The sequence below is a fragment of the Streptopelia decaocto genome, assembly GCF_964273445.1.
Source record: "Streptopelia decaocto genome assembly, chromosome: 5".
NCBI classification, from domain to species: Eukaryota; Metazoa; Chordata; class Aves; order Columbiformes; family Columbidae; genus Streptopelia; species Streptopelia decaocto.
The window spans coordinates 1,410,233-1,434,109 of NC_138659.1; the positions used below are offsets into that span (position 1 = coordinate 1,410,233).

The following is a 23,877-nucleotide window of genomic DNA, read 5'->3' on the forward strand; positions in this document are numbered from 1 at the left end:
TGGAAAGGTTGAGTTAGTCAGGGTCACTGTTTAAGTCAATATTGGATCCAGGATTAGAACTGTGCTCAGGCTTGTGAAGAGCATGGGTGCCTGTTTCTCAGCGTAACGTCCTGTCTTTATGGGATCACTCAGCTCCGTCTGTTTCTCCGGCAGCCAAGTCCTCTTCTAATACCACTGAACGTTAAATGAGGGTTTTGCTGACAAAGAAAAAAAGAATAACCATTATTTCTAGCTGTATTAGTTTTGAGCCATGTTGGTTTTGGTTCATTATTGTTTGAAGTTGTATTAACTTTCGAATCAATAAAAGCCTGCTTTCAGGCCTCCACGTATTGCTTCAGTGGCTGGCTTTGTGAAAGCGGCAGCAGGTCCATACTCGGCGAATTTCCTTGTATTATTGTGCTGAATATGAATGTGGAAGAGCCAGCCGTGATGTAGGACTTAAGACAGAACTGAGGAGGTCAGGTCGTTTCTATGATCTGTCCTCTGCTCTTGTAGGAGGTTGGCTCCTCAATCTTTCTCTTCCTTGTATGACACGGCTCTTGGTTCAAGCTTCTGGCACATCATCCTTCTTGCCCATCATCTCTAAACCTGTCAAGCGGTAGTGTTAAGACCTTTCTGTCTTGCCTTTTCCCAATTTGATTAAGAATTATTTTCACTCTCTTTCCTATTCTTTACGCTTAATTGAAATTCACTTCACAAGATTTAACGGCCTTTTTTGGCCGGTTCCTCAAGAACACATCTTCACCTTCCCGTGCTTGCTGCCCTGCCTGTCACAGTGTTACATGAGATGTTGTTCTCCTCTGCCTTCTTTGCTTGCTGTTCTTTTTGCTCTCAAGACATACTTCTAGTCGCTTGTTGGAGTGTTATTGTCACGTTCTGTTTTTGGAGCAGTGCTGCGGGACTATTCAGTTGTTCAATGTCTGGGAGCGATGCTAGCCCGGATGAGTTCTACCTTTTTATTCGTCACTTTTTTTTACTTTAATTTGTTGTCAGCTTCCCTTTCTGCCATCCTTAGCAGAAATCTCTAGGATGGCCCAACATATCTTCCTACCATTTTTGTCCATTTCTCTTGATTTTTAGAGTCTTTTCTGCCATTTCCAGCCCGAAGTCTTGCCTGTCTATTACACCACATCTACTTTGTTGCTGTTCGTCATCCTTGTTGCTCCACTTCATCTCTTTGTTGCTTAGTTTGTTCTGTGGTGCTGGGCTTCATCTCACTGTACTGCTGTATCCTTTCTATCTGCTGAGCCTGCAGGATCATTATATTTTCTGAAATCTGTTCTTCCTGCTAAAGTCCTCCTTTAATGTTTGCATTAAATTAGCGAAGAGAGTAGTTTATAATTCCTTTTTCCCAGTTTCAAATCAACTAGGTGGCTTTTTTTTCCTACTATCATGCTGTTTGCCTTCTCAGTCACAGCAATATTGATTATTGTTGATTTGTGTTTAAGTGGCACTTAGAAATCCCTGCCTTTTTGTGCTTGGTGTGTGTATTTGCTTTGAGGCGCCAACTATACCTTTGCTTGTGGGATTTTTGCTTCAGTTTTTAAGTCTCTTTTACTTTAGGAGCCGTAACTGATGCACAATGTGCCAAGGCAGGTGACGTTACCTGCTCTGTAGAAGCAACCTGGTTAAATCAGTAGCAAAGCAATTCAGTGCGGCAGGGAGGGGGGAATCTTGTACAGGTGTTGTCCATATGTGTTGGATATATGCCTGGAAATAGGAAGGGTGATGGTATATTTTTTCATCTGTCAGTATATAATTTTTCACAAGGGGTGGAATTTTTTTGAAGGCTTAGTGGAAGGATGAATTTTGCTCAAGGTTCTTTCGTTTTATTACTGTAAGATTTACAGCATTGCCAAGCCCCTTCTTTGGACCGATCCCAAACCTGCCATCCCTCATCCATTTGGAGCGCAGAGCTCTCTTTTCCTCTTTGTTCCAGTTTCTACTCCAAAGGTGGAAAAAAATTAGCATTTGAACTGTTTTTTTTGAAGGGATTAGTTTGTTCAATCCCTACTTCTAAATTAGTAAGGAATGTTTTAAGGAGACTTTGAGATTCCCATAGTTTTGTTCTACATCCCGTGATAGAGTGTTCAGTTTTAGAGCGCTAACATCTTTCTACCTGAATTTAACGGCCCTGTGGAGTCGCTTGGTCTGCCCCGTTTCCCTGCCCCATTTCCCTGCCGCTCTAGACTTGAAGCTTTTTGGCCTGGATGCACTGACGGTGACACTGAAACAAAGGCCCAACCGAAGAAAACATTCCCCAAACATCTTATCCTTGGCTCGTTGATACAGATTCTCTAATGCTTGTTCGGCTTCTCTTTCTTTCAGCACTGCTGAGGCCAGATGTCTTCCCAGCCACCCCGAAATGGCTCAGTGCTTCGTTTGCTTTGCAGGTGGCCGCATGGGGAGAGCTGCTCCTGCTCCCGCGTGTGGTGGCTCTTGCGCCCCGTACTTCAGTACCTGCTGCAGCTGACTGACAAGATCTCTCCAAATCTGGCCTTTTCCTGGAGAACAGTTTTCCCAGCATGCTTTATTCTATATATCACATCGCACTATACCATGTTCTCTGGCTGGTATTATGGCTACTATGCACAAAAGCAATTTTTCCTAATTTGCATGTGTCTTCCAGAACAGCCCTTCTTAAAGAACAGAGAGAATGAGTGCTGTCCATTCTTGTATTGTGCCTCTACGTCGCGCATTTTGTTAGAAGCACCTAATTAGGTGTGTTAAGTGCTGCTTCTCAGTATTTAGTACCACTGAACTACTTATTCCATAGATAGGAAGAACAATGGCCACAAGTCTGTGGCAATCTGATAGGGGCCACCTAAGGGAAGGTACGGTTTTGAACTTGTAGCAAGATTGAAATGACTGGGGGCAAAGTCTCTGACAAATTATTTGTGTTATTACAAAATGAGGCTCTGAGGCACCTTTCTCGGGCTGCCCTTCACTCTTCTGTAGCTTCAGGCACTGAATTGCAGCTTGTCCAGCCATTTGCTTCATATCCTGGTTTTCTTCTGGCTCCAAACCATGTGTTTTGCTCTTTGCTGGATTCTTTTTTTTAAACCTGTTTCTTGTAGGCTGGCGCAACAACAGACAGAGAATCCTGAGGAGAACTGCTTGAAATGCACATTCGTGCTTCTGCTCCCGTCCCCTGCTCTCCTCTCTCTCCCTCCCTCTCCTTCCTAAATTCCATTAATATTTACAGAACAAGAGCCAGCACTCCAGCATCAGCTTCAAACTCGGAATGAGGTTTTTCTGGCTCTATCTGCAGCTAATGCAGAAGCCCACAGAGGTTGGAAATGCACTTAAAAATAAATAATAAAAGTAAAACAAAAGGCCTTTTCATATCCAACACACTGGATGAATTGTGCTAGGTATAAATACACCTACAAAGACCAGAGAATATGGAGGAAAATACTATATTTATTGTGGTTGGAAGGCAAAGGAACATAAAATTATTTGCTCATTGACTAAATTAAAAGTTCCTGAGCTTTAGCTTATATAAACTCATTTTCACCTATGTTTCTTCACATTTTCTGTGGGGAGAAAAGAGTTTCATTCTTGAACTTACTGGTTCATTTAGAGGATAAAAATAAAGTCAAATGAAGAGCTTTGTCAAAGATGAAGGAGAACTATATTGATAGTTACACACCAGTAAGGTACAAACTGAGCATCTGTAAGGAGGTGCATAAACAACCATTGAACTTCAGCTGAGCAGTGAAGTTTTGCAAACATAAATTTCACAGACAAACTGAGAAACTGGGAGGAGAGTGGAGACAATGAAGAATTCAGATGAATTCAGTTCTTTCACCTCAAACTAAGTACTTTCTTTCATTTATGTTGTTCAGTCTTCTTAACCTTTTTAAATTGACTTGAAAAGCCAAAATCAAAGATCAATATTTCTGTTCTTCCAAATAGCTTTGATGTCTAGGTTGTTCTGTTCATTGTTAAGCATTTGCTGAGTGCCTGTGTCGTGTGCACAGGCGCCTGCTCCTCGGTGACCCTTCCGGGGGGTTTCGCCACTCGTGTTTCCCCGGGCAGGACTACGGGGGCTGTTTCCAGGTCGTTGCAGAGCATAGATACCGATCTGCATTCTATAGGTGCAGGAGTTGGGCTGCACTTTTGTGGCGGGTGAAGCAGCAGAGGGGTGTAGAGGAGCCGGCTCTGCAGCGCGCTGTGCTGCTCGTCCTCGGAGGAGTGCTGAGAACGTATTTTAGCAAAGCGTTCCTCAGTCTACCCCATACCCCACAATATGTATCACAGTATCACAGTATGTTTGGGATTGGAAGGGCCCTGGAAAGCTCATCCAGTGCAATCCCCCCATGGAGCAGGAACACCCAGCTGAGGTTACACAGGAAGGTGTCCAGGCGGGTTGGAATGTCTGCACAGAAGGAGACTCCACAACCCCCCTGGGCAGCCTGGGCCAGGCTCTGCCACCCTCACTGAGAAGAAGTTTCTTCTCAAATTTAAGTGGAACCTCCTGTGTTCCAGTTTGATCCCATTACCCCTTGTCCTACCATTGGTTGTCACCGAGAAGAGCCTGGCTCCATCCTCGTGGCACTCACCCTTTATATATTTATAAACATTAATAAGGTCACCCCTCTTCTCCAAACTAGAGAGCCCCAGCTCCCTCAGCCTTTCTTCATAAGGGAGATGCTCCACTCCCTTCAGCATCTTTGTTGCCCTGCGCTGGACTCTCTCCAGCAGTTCCCTGTCCTGCTGGAACTGAGGGGCCCAGAACTGGACACAAGATTCCAGGTGTGGTCTCCCCAGGGCAGAGCAGAGGGGCAGGAGAACCTCTCTCGATCTACTAACCACCCCTCTTGTAATACACCCCAGGTACCATTGGCTTCCTGGCCACAAGGGCCCAGTGCTGGCTCATGGTCATCCTGTTGTCCACCAGGACAGTCAGAAGAAGTTGTGGGTTCTGTTTTTCGTTCAACATGGATTGATTTATTCTTAAATTTTTGTCCTTCCAAGAAGACAGCAATACCATCAGTCTGTCCTTTAGTCTGGAACTGTATGTTTTTGAAGACGGGCTCTCTTATTTTCTTCTTGGCACTCTGGCAGCAGAATTGGGTTATCTCACTTTTCTGATGAACCTACATTTTCCAGATAAATGAAAACGTAGAGGCTTATTTTTCAAAACGGAAACAGTTGGATTGCCTTTTGTTTTACTGGGCTAAGCATTCGTGATGCTCAGGGGAATGACCATGATCTAAAATAAGCCTAGCTGGTTTTTTGTTGTTTATCTGTTTCTTTTTGCATCTGTCTAAGTATTTATTGCTACCATCTGCATTTCATTTCAGGTTGTCTGATGCCTTATTCTACATGTTCTGTGCCTATTCTCTTTACATAGCCTTGGGCTGTAATATCACCATTTGCCTACAAGAGATCCATTTCTATTTGCAACAAAATGAATTGCGTCTGTGTAATTCATTTCTAATTAATGCCTTGCTCCTCATTAAGCAGTGATTTACCTTTGTTTCCCTTTTCTACGCTGTCGACAGTAACCGTTTTGAGGTCCTGTGGAGAGATGCTGATTTGAGAAAGCAAAAGTCAATGCAACTAAGCGCTCACTAATCCGTCCTCATCGGCACCTTCACAAACGTTCCTGGGACACCTCGTAAAATACAGTTTGCGGGTGGACAAGGAGATTCCCAATGTTTTCTTCCTATAAGCGCTCAGTGTACAGCACTTCAGAGCTGGGATGGTTTCTCCTCGTCTGTGTCTTGAGGAATCAGTCAAGCTGGTGAATCTGTTAAGACCTTGTCTGCTCCGCAGGAGTTTCACCCATCACAGGCACATTTAGGGAGACTCTACTATAGATACCCTTTCCCCTTTATACCTTTTCAGGAACATTCAAATATTCCGAACTTATTTGCAGAATAATCTCTTGAAGTACCTAATTTTGAGTTATGTTAGAATATTCTGGATTTGAACATATTTTACTTCATTTTTAAAATGAAATTCAAAGTTTAATATAAGCATTTATTGGGTTTGTGTATCTAAAGCAAAAGGATTGGTACCATTAACTAATGCAATAGGGTTCGTATAGTAATGTCATTTCAGATTTGGTCCATACCAGCCTTTCCCAGGCCTGCGCCTCGCCACGCGTGCCCATAGGTCTGTGCTGCTGGCAGCTGGTGCTTTCTAACCAGAGCGGGAATTCCCAAGTTTGTTTTCACTCTAAACCTAAACCGAGTTTGAACCGCAGCAACAGATTATGAATATGAAAATACTATTGGTAACGTAATTTAGAGCGCTACACCTGTTTTTTAGGAAGTTGTTTTATTTACAGCATCAACTCTTATTTTAGCGATAGCACAGGCTGCTCATTGACACTTTTGCTCACTCACAGTGTTTATTCCTGTGTTTGGCCAGCTTGCCAGCCTGTTGAATCTCTAGAATCGCCAGTGGGCGTCAGTTGAGTTACGCCGTGGATTAATTCAAATATAGTATTGTGAGGGGACTGAAGGATGGGAGGGGTTTTTTCTAAGTCATGTAGTATTTGGAAGTAAGAACACTGATTAATGTAACAAAATTTTATTTTCAATATACATTTTAGAGGACAAAACTGACCTTGAGAACAGTGTGATGCAGAAGAAAATTAAAATCCCCAAACTCTCTCTCAATCACGTAGAAGAAGCTGGGGAGGTTACAGATTATGGGGAAGAAGATGTGGAGCTTAGACACAGTAAGGTACTGAAGTCTTTCCTTTTGTTTTTAATTCTTTTTTTCTTTTATTTTTCTTTCTTTTCTCTTGGAAGTACTTGGGGCATATACGGGCATCATAGCTTAAGAATTCCAGGCCTGCTTTTGATCCCCTTCAAACGGTTTGGTGAAATTGGGTCAAATTGTGGATGGGGGCGGGGGACACATTTTCAAAGCCTGATTTCTGTGCAGTTGAACATTTTCCTGTTTGTACCATCGACACGGTTTAGTTGCCATTTGAGGTTTTTGGAACAATGCTCTTCCACTTTGGCCCAGGATGCTCTCAAAGTCACCGCTTACATGACCATGGAGCAGCTGCTCTGGGTGGCACTTGTGGACGATCTTGGAGCTGGGAGGGTGCGCTGAGACTCCCCAATGGCAGCAGCGGCTGAGCAGCCAAACTGCCGGGACTGTGGGTCTCCCTTAGAACCCTCAGTTGCGTTTTTAGGTCCAGATGCCAGAAACCTGCTATGTAAATGTATTTATTTTTTTTATATCAAATGATTTCTTTAAAAGTCTGCCAGCCTTCAGAATAAAATATTCCTCTGTGGCTTCATGTGTTTTGCAGCTGCAGGAATGATACGAGTACATTTCTTTATGGTGGGCCAGCATTCTTTTTGTACTTTTCTTCTCTTTTTTTTTGAACATGCGTGGAGCAGGCAGAACATCAAATAACCTCATTTTCTGCCACTTTGCTCATGGATATCGTGGTATGGGAACGGATAGCGTCAGCTTCTTGTCTCTAACTGATGAGCTACGCTTGCTTTCCATGCAGTTGCTTGGAAGTTCAAATGCTTTTTTCCAGATTTGGCCAATCAAACTTAGTGACTTTTCCCCGGGCTGTCACATTTTAATAGCGCTACCCAGGCCCCAGGCAAGAGGTGTGCTTTAATTTGCAGGGTTTGTGCAGATGCTGCTGGAGCTCCAAGGGGATGAAGCCCCTGCAATGCGGTACTGATAGAGAAGGAATCAGTTGAGCGGGAAGTTGAGACTGGATGGTGTATTTTCTGTCTCCAGTCTGACAGTGTTACTCAGCCACTTGCCCCAGGCAGAGGGTGAGCGTGCTGGAGGAGCACTCACAGGAGGTTTTGTCTCCCGAAGCGTGGGAAGGACAAGCCCTCTGTTCACCAAACAGCTTTGCATGGTTTGCCACTTTCATCTCTGATGTGGTTACAGGTGACAAACACAGCACGCAGTTGATTCATTCTCTTACTTATCAGAAAATCAATTGCTGTTGGGAATCTAAATGGCTAAACTTCAAAGGAAGAGAGATCCAGATCCTTTTTTTTTTTTCCTTAAAAGAAATTAATTATCTTTTTACACGGAATCGAGTGAGCTCTATGCATTCAGCCTGCAAGTGTTGCACAAATGCAGACAGGAAGGCCTCGAACCGCCTGGGAAGTTTGTCTGTGTGTTTCGCAGAGTTCCGCGTGCACCACAGTGATGAGCTGGATCCACAAGAATCTGGTAGGCAAAACATTTTTCGCAGGCAGACTTTATCATGCTTTTTTTTGGAAGACAAGACTAGTGACAGTGGCCAAGTCTGTAGAATTTGAACTTTTCTTGCATCTTCCTGCTCCCCTAATTGATTGATTTTTATTTTTTTTTTTTTTTATTGTAACATGCAGAGACAAGATGGGAGGAAGCAAAGCGAAGGTACACACAAAAGCATTGAAGCAGTTGTTGCCCGCCTTGAAAAACAGAATGGGATGAGTCTCAGTAATACTTCCAGCCCCGAGGAGGTTTTTATGGAGACTTCAGAAGGCATGAACAATATGGACGATGCTGTAGTTCCTCGGATTCTTTACGAAGAATTGCTGAGGAGTTACCAACAGCAACAAGAAGAAATGAGACACATTCAGCAGGAGCTCGAGAGGACGCGGAGACAGCTCGTGCAACAGGCAAAGAAGCTCAAGGAGTATGGGGCACTCGTGTCAGAAATGAAAGAGCTCAGAGACTTGAACAGGAGACTCCAGGATGTACTGCTTCTAAGACTAGGTAGTGGTAAGTGCCGGACTTAAATGGGACTAGTTTTAATGAATTTTGCAAGTGTGATCAATAGTAATGGAAACGTATTTGAAGAATAGCAGTGGTTGTTAAACTGGACATTGAATGTTAAAAGGGTTTTCTGCTCTGGCTGTACAATATGTGTTGAATTTGTATGCTCTGTACGTCTGGGGTTCGCTTTAATGATAGCAGAGGTCTTTGTGCTGGGGTGGTTGAAGCAGAGTGCCGTTTTAAGCAGCTGTATTTTAAAGAGTCTCTGACCTTCCAGTATATGCTGAAAAAGATAATAAAGCATCATCTGCAAAATATACCAATATGTTCCAGTTTTGAGAGGGGAAAAAAAAGGAAAGAAAAGGCAGCGGAATTAATATTTGGGCTAAAACTATCTTCTTCTTTTCAGTTAGGGATTTTGGTTATTGTTATGTGACTGTGTTACCTTCCCTTTTCTGCCCCTCTTCCCATTCGTAGCTCATGAGAATGTGGTATATTCCTGAACTTCTTAGCAGTGGCGTTAAGCAGCCATGCTATTTGAAAAATAATGCATTGTTAAAGAATAATTAAAACAACTTCTTTATATTAGTGTCCCGTTTATCAACATTTGTTACAAAATGCAGGTTTGTGTAATTTGGGTTTAAATTTTAAGCATCTTGAGTCAATCGATCCTTTGTTTTGGTTTATAACAATTATTTAACCGTTATGTTGGAATAAATGGGAAAAAAAAAAGACCAAATAAAAAGTTCATCCTTTTCATTGAAGATGGTGCCCTCGAAATACCTTCAAATATTTTACTAATTTTCTATTTATTTGCTATTAGAATGTGGTACTGCTGTGTTGAAGATGTGCTCGGTGACTGAAACTTGGTTCAAATTTGTGCATCCGATCTGAGCATGCTGGTTTTTACGTCTGCCTTTGTGTATCTGGAAACTTAATTTTTTGCATGTAACTTGGAAATTGGCTCCTCTCCTTGTCTTGAACGAGCGCATGTGATTTGCATGTGGGTCTTGAGTTGCGTTGATGAACCCCAAGGAGAACGCATGTGCCTGAGCCGTAGCATGTGGTGAGGGGCGCCCCGAGCCGGAGCCGGCTTCTCCGAGTAGCATCCGACCATTGAAACCGGGTGTGTGTGAATGCTCATCATTGTTACACTGTGCATAATTAAAATGTCGTTACTTATTATACACATTCTAGTTAATTTTTTTAATAAAACTAAATAGGCGAGGTTTCCGCAGCCTGAAAAAAAACGTGATGTGGTTGGCAGGAGATTCCACTGAGCTTTCTAAAATTTGCCTTGGATGGAAAGATGTTTCTTCATCTGCAAGTAGTTAGCTGGGGTTTGTGCGGACGGAGCTCCAGCCAGATGTTGGTAGGCAGCGTAAAATACCCGTTGAGTTGGTAGACTTGAGAGCAATTGCCGTGCTGAGAGCAGCAGTGAAATGGAGACGGCTCCTGAGTTCTGTCTCCTTTCGTTCACTTTGAGCAAGGATGCGTTTCTTACCTGAGCTGAATCAAGAAAGCTTGGAAGAAAATTGAGGAAAAAACAAACGAAAAACCCAAACAAAACCAAAGCGACCAGCCAAAACCTCTTGGAAAAATACTGAATCTTCTAGAAATACTGAGCTCAAATTTCCAGGGTAGAAGTCTGGCACCTGCTTTACAACTGGACTCAATTACATTGAAGACAAATTCTTTTAATTTAATCACGTACCTGGACAAATACGAATTATAGTTAACTCCCCCCAAAATATCCCTTGTTATGACTTGTATGGAACTTTTGGTGGATGACAAAGGTAGAACTTGGCCCTCTGAGCTGTGTCCTTCGCAGGGCGTGTGTTTGCTGAGACTCAGCGTGTTAACTGCTGCTAACTCTTGTCTTTCCTTGTAGCCGCGTTCACAGTGCAGAATCAACGAGATTCTAGAAAAATCAGTACAAGATTTATGAATGATTAGAAAGGGAGACATCTTCAGCAAATCCTAAATTAGAGAGTCTGATGACAGTATGAGAAAAGTGCTCCTTTTAATCAAGAAATAGAGTTGTAAAGACTTCTTTGGTCTTCCTTGCTTTTGCAGCTTATAAATGAGGTATGTTTGGATCTGTGAATAATCTGTGAAAATTGTTCAGAAAATAGATTACATCCTGAATTCGTCTTCAGTTATTGCAGCAATCTCTTAAACCCAGAGTTTCAAATTACACGTAATTTATGTTACACTGCACTTCTAGCAGGCTGGACTTAATGCAAATTAATTGCATTTCTGGTTCACCTTAGAGACTCCTGATTTCTTTGCATGAGATGACAGCTGGTTTGTGCTGATGAATTGCAGCTGTGGGAGACGCGTGCCTGTTGCCATTTTAAACTTGCAGATCAAATATAGCACAGGCTCTTGAGCTAACATCCAGTCAAGTATTCAGTCTCCTCATTTCCCATCAATATGGTGATTTGGGTGAGCAGCTGAAAGTCAATGTGTTCTGCATTAGACTTAGGCCTTTGTCTCTGCTCCTAGACTTGAGCCACGCTTGTGGGAAGAGGGAACGCAGCCAAGGCCTCTTTGCCCTTTCCTAGCGTGGCGTCAGCACGCCCTGCAATCCTACACCTTTGGAGTTTATCTTTGTTCTGCCCATCTGAAAACACACTAATTTGCCCTCTTTTTATCAGTAGACAGGAAGGTGATTTAGAGAATTAAATCACTGACTCCCCCCTGTAAGCCTAACTTTAGATAGTCCTTGGATTGCAAAAGATAGGAATTGCAATAACTTTTGAGAAAGTAGTTGTCTCCAGGGTAAGATCTGTGCACTTTACTATGGTTGTATATGGCCAGGAGTAGTGAAGTTGTATCAGGGATGATGTTTGAGTGTTGGTCGATCCCTGATAAATGCTGCGTTTTCATTTGTATTGCTAAGAATTAGTGTTGCTCTAAAGTCAGGGAGTATATTCACCCTCATGCGTTCACATTCATTCATCAACACACACACAGCCCCCAGCTGGTTACTTTTAATCCCAGTTTAATTTCAGTAATCCAGTCTACAGTGTCTTGGCATGGAGAACAGGATAGCAAGAACGAAACGGTGTTTGTGTCTTACCACATGTAAGGAATTACTGTTATTCAGCTTTTCTAGATCTGTTTGGCCTTTTGATGTACAACGATCCAAGGTTTCTATCAAGAACGAGTACAAGAAGTACCATATATATATATATGTATATAACATTACCGCTTCTCAGCCTCCTATTGTTTTTGTTCAAATTCTCATAGACCATGTGGAAAAGCAGCTTGCTGCTTGCAAACATACGTTGACCGCTTTATCAGTGGATTTCTTTTGGCTTATTTCCTGATTTCTGAGTAGCACATGGCCTAAGATGCATTTTTGAGGACGAGAAGCGGTGAAGGGAACCCTTCGACCTCTTCATCCTGCGACTGGAGTTGCTGCCATCTAAGATCTTATGGAAACATAAGTACTATCAGTACTATTACAGAAGCCCAACCTTTAGATAGTGGCTTATGTTTTTGTATGTCCCACGCATCGTCTTTAAAATAAGATGCAGAGCGTGAGAGCTACAGAGAGAGGAAACTTGGAGAATATGGTGCGTGGTGCACAACTCTAGTTCTGGACACAGGTCCCGTTAGCAGGGAGGCAATAGTGCGAGTTGCATGTCTCATTCACAACACACCAGGCTGAAAATTCAGCCTTTAGTAGCTGGTGAAGTAACTGTGAAGACTGCCTAGTTAGGGGCAGATTTCTGTTTGGGAAGAGAATAGTGGAGCAGAGTATGAAAGAAGACATCTTAAAGGCTTTCTGATGGTGATTTAGAAGCAAGCAGGAAAGCCTGGTGTTTCTGACCTGCTCGAGCTATGGTTCTTGTGGACTTTAATCAGCTGTTTTTCTTGGGGGAACTCTGGAAACCAAATCCAAGCTGTGGATTTGGTGTCAATATGTTACTATAAGCAAAACAGTGAAAGACTTTTAAATAGCAACTAGTGTAAGTGTTTAAACTGAGAGAAGTGTTTCCTTCTAGGAAGAAGGTGGTTAGAATTGGGCGTCTTCCTCAAAACAACTTTGAAAGTATAAGAGGACTCCAAATAGCGCTTTGCGGAAGGATGTGTTCGTAAAGTAACAGCTGAACGTTCACTCCTTGAGTCCCCAATAGCAGCGACGTGGCTGCACCGGCCCGCCCGGGGGCCCCCACTGCGCTGGGGGCAGGACTGGGGCTTTGTTCAGGCTAAATCAGTGCAGCAGTCTCAAATCTAGACAGTGTAGTTTGCCTTGGCTGTAGCGTTGTATGTTTATGATAGTAGAGGTGCTTATTAAGATTATTATGGTATTTTTTGTGGTTACTTGCGCCATGCAGGCATTGCGTATGGCTCTTAAGACCCTCATGTTGGTGGCCCTGCAGTATGGGATTGTCTGAGTCGCTGAGACAACTTCTAGTTGGTGCTGAGTGCCAAGTAACAGTCGGCTGAGGACATTTAGCTGGCTGTGTAGGTGTAGCATAAGCTATAGGGTAAATGTCAAATGCTGACAATGGAGGAAACGCTAATATCGCTGCATAATAATCTCTAAATGAAACTGCACCAAGGAGGAATGAAAGCTTTACTTCTTCCAGATCCAGAAACCATTTAAAATGGGTGGTGGCAGCTTCACTTGCAGAGTTAGAACAATTCAGGGCTTGGTCTGTGTGCTCAGGGACGCTGAACTGGGGCCTGATGATTGAATTGCCCTTTGTTGGAGGTGCCAAGGTTGGGCTGCGCTGCTCTCAGCACCAGCCCCGTCCTATATAGCTCTTACAAGTTTATCCTTATAGCTCTGGAAGTGGTGATCACCACGGTGCGCAGGGTCTGAGCGCTGTTAACGAACCTTGCCGTGTTAACGAAGCGCTGTCCCCGCGCGGAACGTCAGTGGCTGCAGGAGCTCCTGGTGGTCCCAGGGCCACCAAGGGGCAGGGACAGGCCTGAGGCCGCAGCCTCTTCCCAGACTTGTGGTGTGACCTCTGCACGGAATGGATCATGAAAGCCGGTCCACGCATCAGTTCATTTTGTTCTTTTGTCTTTTTAGGAACACTTTTTAAGTTTGATCTGGAAAAGCTGATGACTGACAATTATTCTCCTTTGAAGCCTCAAACATATGCCTAGTAGTGTTCTGTTGTTTAATCTGTGCTTAATTTGTGTTGATTACATTAAAAATAAAAATCAGTGTGTTGGATGGATTGGACAATCAAAATTCTAATTTCTGTGTTGGTTTTTTAACCTCGGATACTCTTTCTGTGCATGATCCCTTAGCATAAGTAGCCTCAGCCTGTTTCCTTTACAGCATTTCTGTAGGTCCTCGCTATTTTCAATGTACCTCTGTTATATCTAAAGATATTTCAAATTTTGATAAAATGTGTAATTTTTGTAATTTTCACAGTAAATTCTGCAGGTTTCTATGCAACCGCGTAGTAATTCTTATTTGAAGAATTACTATTGTTGCTTTTGGTTTCTGATTTCGGTGTCTTTTCACCATGATTTCCATAGCGTACATTGAAGCAATCTTACTCATACCTGTAACTGCCCACATGCTTTAAGAATAAAATTAAAATGTTTAATGGTAATTTAGAAGGTTGAATGTTTATAAAGCAGAGTTACTGATCCTGTTTTTATTATTGATGCTCAGAAGTAGGATTTTGTTTAGACTCTGCAATGGAGGTGACCGATGTGCTATTTGGTGCTGCGTGTGGGTGCTGAGGCGGTGGGGCTCGTGTTCTGTCGATAGCAGACAGCTCTCTTTTTTTAACTGTCTAGGACCTGCCATTGAGCTTGAAAAGGTAAAACCAGAATCAGTTGAGCCTGAACCTGAGGTACAGAAGACCTTCAGTGAGGAAGCAAATACATCAACGTACTATCCCGCCCCTGTTCCAGTGATGGACAAGTATATTCTCGAGAATGGAAAGGTATTTGAAATAATGAATGAATAATTTGTATATGTCCATCAGGTGATTTTCTTGTGGAATTTTCCTGATCCCGGGGGTTTTGCATGGGAGCAGCTCATAGAGACTTCCTCAGTGTTTGTAAGGTGTGCTGTTTGCTGAGGAAAACTGAAATTACACAACTATGGACAGCACAGAAAGTGATGAGAGCATCGAATGCTGCACAGCATAGGAATATAGTTATTAAACATGCATGCGCAAGCAAATTGGTAATAGTCTTCAATCGGTGATGCACATAAAGTCAGTAACCCGCATTGTAAAGTCACATTAGTCTATTTAACAGAAATACTTTTTCCTAAAAGGTTTTTAATGTTGCTGATGTGCTGTAGTCGTATTGCAGAGAAGCCTTAATGATTTGGTGGAGCTGGAGTCCGGTAGATAGCTATGAACCCTGGAATGCGAATGGGCTGCCGTGGATCTGGTGGGAGCGTTGCCGCTGCATTGAGCTCACGGAGCGCTGCTTTCCAGACCTTTCATAATGGCAATGGAGCAGCATCCAGCTGCAGTTTGCCAGAACCTCACTGAGAGTTTTGCAGACCTGGGCATGTTTAACACGTTGTCTGCTCATCTACTCAGGCTTACTTTTGCCATTAGCATTAAATGAACATCATATTTCTTTTACAAAACTATACGTCCTTCAGAATTGCCCGCGCAGATCCTGTTTCTTAAGATACGAATGCACTTGGTACCATAATTTGAGAACCTTTAAGGAGAAGATGACCATTGGCTGACAGTGGAATCACTGATGGAATAGCGTGAAATATTGCAGGTTTAGCTTTGTGTTACAAGATTGACTGCACAAGTCTCTGTCCTTCTTGGAGATTAATTCAACATAATTGTTGAGGACAAAATGTATGTGAAAAATAGTATAGCCTTGGCAGTTTGACAGGTATTTGGTTCACATAGCTTTTCTAGCCTAATGTATTTAACACGTCATTTGCTTGTATATTTTGTGGATATTTGTGCAATGAAGATTTAGCATCTATTACTGAGAGAGTTTGGTTCAGCTCCTTCTTTTCCGCTTAAGGCCCATGGGACAGGGCACGGCCTTTAGTATTGTCTGCAGTTTTTCCTGCACCTTTATTTCATCCGCCAGCTTCTGGGCGCTTCTGTTGCTGAAGTTTTCTCTGTCTTTGCAGATTTTAGTCTCTTTTTCACATCCTTTTCATAATTTTGTTTTTTTCTTTAAGTTTGGCTGTTACTGGGGCTTCATCCAGCTCAGATGCCCGACCTGTCAACTAATAATGTGTTTAGAGTGTTGGAGGGTGTTTTGCTTTGGTTTGTTTTTCCAGTTTGCCTTATTTGTGCCTTTTTTTGGCTATTCCTTTCTTGACATGCACCACCAAAGTAGCTGAAATACTTTTTGGAAATCTGGCCCTTTGTGGCGTCGGATTTGATCTGAGTAGGATTCTTTCAAAGCGGATAAATCTCTCCCCTCCAGAGGGAGAACAGAGTTACTGAAAAAGAGCCTGTGGCGTTCATTTAAAGAAAGGAAACAAAAAATAGTTCATCTTTTGAGATCCATTTTGGATATATTGCACGTTAGGACGGTTACGGTGGGGAGCGTTGCTGTTGCGTTGTGCTCCAAGGCTGGTGCTGCGGTTGCTGAAATGGTGGGTGACGTTCCCATTGATTCCCTGGGGCTCCGGGTCTGGCTCGGGGGCAGCGAGGGGGACGCGGGCTCTGAATCTGGAGCACACGGAGCCTCCCGTAGCTGGGGAGCGCTGGGAACAGCAGCGAGCGCTTTGCAGAGGTAAACTGAGACCCGGGCACGTTCAGCTCCTTGCCCCGACACTGCTAGAAATAGAAGAGAGACACAGGATTGCCGTGGCTGTGGCTGTGGCTGTCTGTCACGCACTCGCTGTCTGTCACTTACTCACTGTTACCATAGGGCTTTCATAGCAGCAATAACCTTTTTTACATAAATGAAGCATCTTCAGGGAAGAAACAATGTCTGAAACATATCTATTAAAAATATTTGCTGTAAGTTGTTTTAGTAACATAAAGCTAATGAGTAATGTAGCTGATTAAGAGACTAAACAACCTTTAGCAAAGATAAACCCTAATTTTAGCAGAGGAGAATCAACTTTTTGGTCAAATACAGCACAACTAATGTAAAACAGGCATCCAAAATTTGGCATGTTGCAACATTCCTAATCTTAGCTATTTTCTGAGTAACTTATACTCATTTTTACAGATAACTTTTCCAAGATCAGGACAGAAATAACTGCATTATACCTGTAGCATTGTTTTCTGGGCGCAGGCTGCTCCCTCTGGTTGAAGTTGTCTTACACAATATGTCGAGAACACCAAAAGAGTGTTAAGTTTTTTTAAAGCAATTATGAAGAAGCTCAACAACAGAGAAGGAAGAAGGTGTTCATGTGCTAATGACTCATTGCATTTCTGTCCATTGCAACATCTAAATACCACGTGGACTTGTGAAAAGCTTCTTAAAATCCCCTTAGTGTAGAAAGTTCTGCAGGAGAGGCAACTCGCCTTATGGTCTTATTCTGTGAGGGAGTCAGGATTTCCATTTGTGTTTTATAAGGTAGCTGGTAACAAAGCCATTCGTATTTCTCTACTAAAGTTTTCAAACTACTAGTTGCTTTTGAAGGATGCTGCTGTAACAAAACATTTCCTCAGGTTATAGGCCTCATTCATAATTAAAGTGGGTTTCCATTTAAAGGGAAGATGGTAGTTGGTTGAATACAGGCAGTAACATTATGGGTATAGAATATTTGACAGTAGCTTTGCCCAATTTTCATTGCATTTAATGGGACGTTTGTCATACCGTTCAGATCTGTATGAGTAGCAGGCGAAGTTTCTATAGTGCCACATGAAGGGAGTAAAACCAGGAGAAACTAAGAACAGAGCAGTTAAGGCAAACAGAGTGTCCTAATATGATTTTGCCATAGAATTTTGTTCACAGGCCTTTTTTGTTTCAGTCATGAGGAGACAATAAGTTTTTAAATGGTAGTGTTACAAAACGATCAGATTTGATGCAATCTGAATTTTGAACCTAACAGTCCAGTGGATACATGTTTTCGGTATTTGCAGTTCTACAGAGCTGTCTCCAGTAAGTCCTGTCGCCCTCCTTGGCCGTGCAGGAGCTCTTAGCAGGACCTGGAGCAGCCAGGTCGCGCGTTGGCTGGTGACGGGTGGCGACGGAGCCCATGGCCACGGGAGCGAGGTTTCTGTGTGCAGGGGCAGCTCAGGGCTCCGCTCTGCACTCCGGAGTGAGGAGCGTAGACACACACAGAGCGTTCTCCGTGGTTCCGCGCAGGGCCAGCGTTGGCGTCCAGTTGGCTTTACTGGCTGCACTCGTGTCAGAGCCATCCTGGTTGCTAGTGGAGTTACTTTCCGTGCTGTTGCTTGATGGTGTCCTGGTTATGGGGACTGTCAGCTCAAATATACATAGTGCCAGCCTAAGGACAGTACTCAGATTCTTGTCCTGCGTTCATCTTCAGTCTGGAGCTCTGGGAAGGTTGGGGCAGAGATCTGAGGTTGCTCTGTGGGAGCCATCCCAGCGTGGGCAGTGCTGAACAAGGCTGAGAAGAACAACCAGACTCCAGCACCTTCCTTTTGGAGACTACAGAGGCTTCACGCTGCATTTCCCAGTCCCCGTGTTGTCCTGCTTTACAACTTCAATGAGATATCTATTGTCTGTGTAATGGAGAGTGGTGCAGCAATGGGTCGTTGCCTTACCACAAAACAGTGTTCGCCTGGATAGATCAATTGTACGTGGTAGGAAGACTTCTGAACAAAATTAGGAGTTTATGAAATGTCCCGACTCTTGACTTAAAATTGGAGCTCTCAAAGGCCCTTCTCCCCTTATAGTTACTTTAAACGATCAGGCTGTGTTTTGCCAAAAGGCATAGGATACATCTATAGGAAGTATTTCCCTCTACTGCCTCCAAAGTATGCTTGGGGTAAAGCCTGTTTCAGCAAAGGAAGCTTTCAAATGTTTCATCTCACACCTGAATCAGCCTGTGCATACCTTTCTAATACTGGATGTGTTTGCTGTTTCCTCCATCTGTTTCTGCTCGGACCGTAGTGTTTCAGGAGGTAGGCTGTGGGGGGAAAGAGTTGCGAGGGAGCAGAAATGAATACAGAAAGGGAGAGGAATTATATAAGAGGTTGACTTGAACTCCCTGACCCACAAAAGTTGGCGAAGTTTCAGAATTAGGCAAAATGGATTTGTTCAGCCCTAATTACTGTTATTATAGTACCTAATATTAATGTTCCTACAGCACTTGGATACTGTTGTGTGCTACATACCATAGATAAGTTGTTATTATTACTACCTTCTAGGTCCATCTTGGCAGTGGAATTTGGGTAGATGAGGAGAAATGGCACCAGCTGCAAGTAACACAAGGAGATTCAAAGTATACAAAAAATCTAGCGGTTATGATTTGGGGAACAGATGTTCTCAAGAACAGAAGTGTCACAGGAGTTGCAACCAAAAAAAAGAAAGATGCCGTTCCCAAGCCACCTCTCTCACCTCACAAATTAAGCATTGTCAGAGGTAGGTTATTTGAAAACTTTTGCTTCCTGCTTTGGAGTTTTAACTATTAATCACTGAGTTGAAAGATGCTTCTTTTCAGCTCATCTAAAATTAACTGATATTAAAGACTGTCATTCCAATTGCTATTGCATTGTGAAGCGCATATGTTTTCAGGAAAAGCAAAGCCCATTGCAATAGCTGTGCTCAGTGCAGGCCTTCGCAGCTGCAGACTCGTACACTGACATGAATAAAGTGCGAGAAGATCATCACTTTAAACCACTTGCAGGGCAGGACACTGAGCCTGGAGAACAACACGTTGTTCTGCAATTCATTTATAACACAGCGGTCTTTTAAAATGCATATATTCCTTTTAACAAGCCTGAGAGTACCTTTACCACATTCTTCCATCCAGAATGTTACCAGCTCTGGCATGAGGCACAGAAACCGTTATAGCTGTGGCTATAAAAATACACAGACCTTCAGAGGCATGACAAAATAGTTTTACCCTTGTAAGCAGAGAAAATGTAACTAGTAAATATGAATTGTTGCTCTTGAATTGGAATTTGAACAGGAAGCGTAAATCGCTGACCTACGGCAGGAAAAATGGCAGTGGCCCTTTCAGTAGCTGCAGGCCTGAGCCCATGCGTGTGGTACTTGGAGAGAGAGAGAAGGCCTTCTCCTTTATTTCAAATGAATAGTGAATTGCAGTCCCTTTGTATCATCATGCTTGTTTTGCATTTGTTTCTGTCTCTCTTGGTATTTCAGGCTTCTTTTTAAGTCAGAACTGAGTTGGTTCTTGATTGAATACATACTGAAGTGGGATTTTTAGGTTTTGAGTCCATACTAAATTGCAGCAGGGCTGAAAGAAATCTGTCTGCCTATTTGGTTGAGCCTTGTTATTCTGCATTTCCTGATGTTAGTTGCTCTGTACTCTTAACTGTGAACTCTGTAAGAGCTGTTGTAATCTGCCTTGCAAGTACCATGGTTTGGAAGTCAAAAATACGATTCCTCTGTGTGTGTGTGTGTGTGTGTGTGTGTCTGTGTTGTGTGTGGGAAAGCTGGAGACTCATCCTCGCGCTGTCATCTCTCTTAGTTTGTAAGAAGCAAGTAAAAGACATGGAGTTTTATTTTACTAAGCTGCTTTGAAGAATATGTGTAGAATGGCAAACTGTTCCATACCGATTTTCTAGCTCCGACTGGGACCTTTTGGTGCAATCCTAACACGTGTACTGAAGCAAAGATGTACTGGCCACATAAGGAATCCACTTTGTGGCTGTGGCTTAACCCTTGTCAGCTCCTGATGGGAAACGTAAGCGGTTACCCCGACACGTACTTGCAAACACGCAGTGGAAAGGAGTTCTTTTCAAGCGGCCCATTGCAGGAGCTTTCTGGTTTCCCTGCTGTTTCTGCCACCACCACAAGGCTCCTTACCTGAGAATTCCCTCTTCTACTTCGGTCAGGGCCAGTCTGTTAAATCGCTGTTTTCTAACTCCCCCTGGTTTCTTTACAGTAAGTTTGGGAGTATCTTCCAACAGGTACATGGTGAGAGAGATGGGGCCCTTCCCTTTCCTCTCCTCTGTACCCTCTCCAGCCATTCCGCCCTTCCCTGTTTTCTGGTTTTTCTGTGTTTTCTGTCATATTTTGCTTGCAGCCTCAACTCTCATTTGAATTCTGCCATTCCACACCCTGGTTGTCCATGTTCCTCTTTCCAGTCTCCATTTCACCTTGTCTTTGGCTCCTTTTTTTGTTAGATGCAAGACTGTCCAATCTCCTCTTGAACCACTTAAAGTGCCTGCCCAGTGTTCTAGGTGGCAGCAGATTTCTTTTATCAACGGTACTGGGTAGCACATAACCATGATTTTCCACATTGTTTTGTCCTTTGCATTTGCATCAACGTTAGCAGGTCTTGCCACATCATGCCAGCAGTGTTCCCTGGAAAGCTAGAAGCAATCCAATAAGTTATTACATTATGGAGAAGAAAACGAAACAAAAAAAATGAGTAGCAAGTGGACAAATGTGAAATGCAAGGAAGTTAAGAGTTACGGTGGCCAATGCCTTGGATCCAGCTCACAGCTAGAACTAGAGCTCCTTGGTAGTCTTTGAGGTCTACTTGAACCTTTGGTCCAGTCAGAAACATGAAGGGGTGTCTCTATACTCCTATAAATCCAAAAGACGAAAGCAGAAAGCCCAAATCCCTCTTTTTAGTCCCTGAGCAGCATCCTAATGTGACTGCTGAGCTCCTGCTGCTGCGGCCCCTCATAGGAATGGAAGGAGGAGGGAAAAGCGTGATGATTTTGGATCTGTGTGGGTCACGCTGCTGAGAATCGCAGCTGCTGAATGAGTTCGGTCAAGAGGTTCTTCGCTTGACGTTGTGGCTAAATCATCACATAGCCTGTGTTTTTGGGCAGTTCACCTTACCAGGTGTATGTGGTGCACCCGGGAGCATTCCCGAGGTCGGGGTAGCACCGGTTCGTGTCCTGTGAACACAGCGCTTGCCTTTCCTCAGCTTCTCGGTGACGTGCCCCTTCTTAGGTGTCGTATTCAAACCACAGCTTAGTGAGGAGCAGCATCTCAGCGATCGGGTTCCCTGCTGATTAATGGTATTTACCTTATATTCAGTAGATCTTAGAAGATAAAGTTTACATTGTTTGAGATGGTTTTATCATTCTGTGGATCCAGGCTAACTCATTTAAAATAGAGTTTTGAACAACAGCATTAGTTTAAGTGTCTGATATCTCTGGCTTTTTAAAAATCTGTACTGTGTAGTCTGTAATAAAGAAATGAGAAAAAGTCGGATGCATGAGCACTGTTATAAACCTTGTTAATGCAAAATAACATGTTACAAAACTTTCGAGAGGTTTCAAAATGAACTACAAAGCATGCATAGTACCTAATTTTCATCATTTTTAATATGACGCATTAGAACTGTTATAAGCCGTTTTAATTAAGTGATAATCTGTAGCTTTCTGTATACGAAGCAATAAACGGCTACTGGAGTAGATTACTAGGCAAAGCAGAGCAGTTTGTTTAATCAATGTGGGAAGCCCACACACCAAGACACGCGGGGTTCTGTTGTGGTGTGTGGCACCTGGGAGGCAGTAACGTCTGAGGGTTCTGGCACGGAGCTGCCAGCGCTGTGGAGCAGGATCCTGTGGATTTCCATTGCCCTCCTTGCTTTTGCAGTTATTACTGTTGCTGGCTTTCTGTATCCACGGAAGTTCACCAAGTGTGTTGTGCACAGGTAGCGAGGAGATCGCCCTCGCTCTCAGTAACCTACTCATGAAAGAGAAATACGCCCAGGGACAGGGCGGCCGGTAAAGGTGCAGACATTAATGTGTGTTCTACAGATCGTAGAATAAAATGGATCAGTTAATGTCTTCTCCTACCAGGTCCTGCTCCTCTCCCTGACCATTGGCATTTCCTCGCTGGTTGGGAGGTGTGAAGGTGGAGAGACTCCCAGGAAACCGTAGATAACAACAGGTCTAGTGAGACCCATCACCTGGGAGAAGGTTCTAAACCTGCTGTGGAGATTTGAGCAAATCCAAGAGTAAGGCAGGCAGGGCTGGCACTGGAAAAGCTTGGACTTAGCTGCTATAGAAAGCCTATTAACATATAGTCACAGCCAGAGAGTTAAGCCTGATGAAAAATCTTGTCTTTAACAAGATAGCCAGTGAATTGATGAAAGCATCTGTTGTCTTGCAACAAATATACACAATGCTTACTCAGTGCTGTCTCTTGAGTAGTTAGGCCAACACAGGGCTGTGTTCCTGTCTAAAAAGATCCTAATGGCTCTCTCCTTTTTCTTTTCTCTCTCCCCAGAATGTTTGTATGATAGAATAGCACAAGAAACCGTGGACGAAACCGAAATTGCACAGAGACTCTCCAAAGTCAACAAGTACATCTGTGAAAAAATCATGGATATCAACAAATCCTGTAAAAATGAAGAAAGGAGGGAAAGCGCAAAGTACAATTTGCAATAAATTTTGGATTTTTAATAAAGTCTTAGTGTTTTACTTAAGTGTTGGTTTTTGCTTTGCGTGGCGTTTTCTGCTGGTGGAAGCAGCTGACTCGCCGCGTTAATATCCTATCATGAATTCATTTCTTGAGCCGTTCTGTCAAAAGCCTTTCCATGGTGTAACCCGCTTTTAAACCATGTAAGATCTATTGTGAGTACACCCCCCATGAAACCGTGCGTTTTCAAGGGTTTTTCTAATGGTTTACGGTATGTTTCCTGCACTTCTGTATATAGGTTGTAATTCTGCAAACACCAGCCCGGTTTGCCTACATTTTGCTTTACCGGAGTTAGTGGATCTGGGCTGCACTAAACGGCTGCTTAGAAGGAAGAACTGTACCAAATCCACTTTGCTATTGGAAATAGTTCTACTGTGTTTTACAAAGTGTTTTTTCTGAACTGAAATTTTCATCATTTGTTTTTATAAATCTTTGTTTTGATCTCTAACAATATATTTGGTCACAAACGCATAAAGAACGCTTCTTTTTCACTTATTTTCCTGTAGATAGATGACCGTTGCCATCATGGTTTAAAAAACGCAAAGAACCCAAAGCTCTAAGTTGTAAAACCATGATAATTTATTAAAACAAAACCTAAGAGCATTTATTTTTCAGGCAGCGAGGCACTTTTCAGATATCTGGGTATGGCACGAAGCTCTTCAATATGTGATTGTTACTGCTCATTAA

The 23,877-nt window shown here is 43.0% G+C and overlaps 2 protein-coding genes across 4 annotated transcripts in view; both read left to right on the plus strand.

Moving 5' to 3' along the window:
* BEND5 (BEN domain containing 5) overlaps nt 1-23,192 on the plus strand; it is a 30,603-nt gene extending 7,411 nt beyond the window's left edge. Inside the window, exons 2-6 of one of the 3 annotated variants that reach the window (XM_082054679.1) lie at nt 6,569-6,702; nt 8,343-8,712; nt 14,491-14,639; nt 18,987-19,200; nt 22,999-23,192. In XM_082054679.1, the coding sequence (XP_081910805.1) occupies nt 6,569-6,702; nt 8,343-8,712; nt 14,491-14,639; nt 18,987-19,200; nt 22,999-23,159 (1,028 nt within the window). In that variant the 3' untranslated portion in view covers nt 23,160-23,192. Of the gene's footprint in view, nt 1-6,568; nt 6,703-8,342; nt 8,719-14,490; nt 14,640-18,986; nt 19,201-22,998 lie in introns of all 3 variants that reach the window. The other 2 variants (XM_082054678.1, XM_082054680.1) reach the window with 2 other exon arrangements.
* The window catches only part of AGBL4 (AGBL carboxypeptidase 4), a gene marked incomplete at its 3' end in the record, with an annotated part of 860,906 nt that overhangs the window by 523,320 nt on the left and 313,709 nt on the right, over nt 1-23,877 (plus strand). The window lies entirely within an intron of this gene.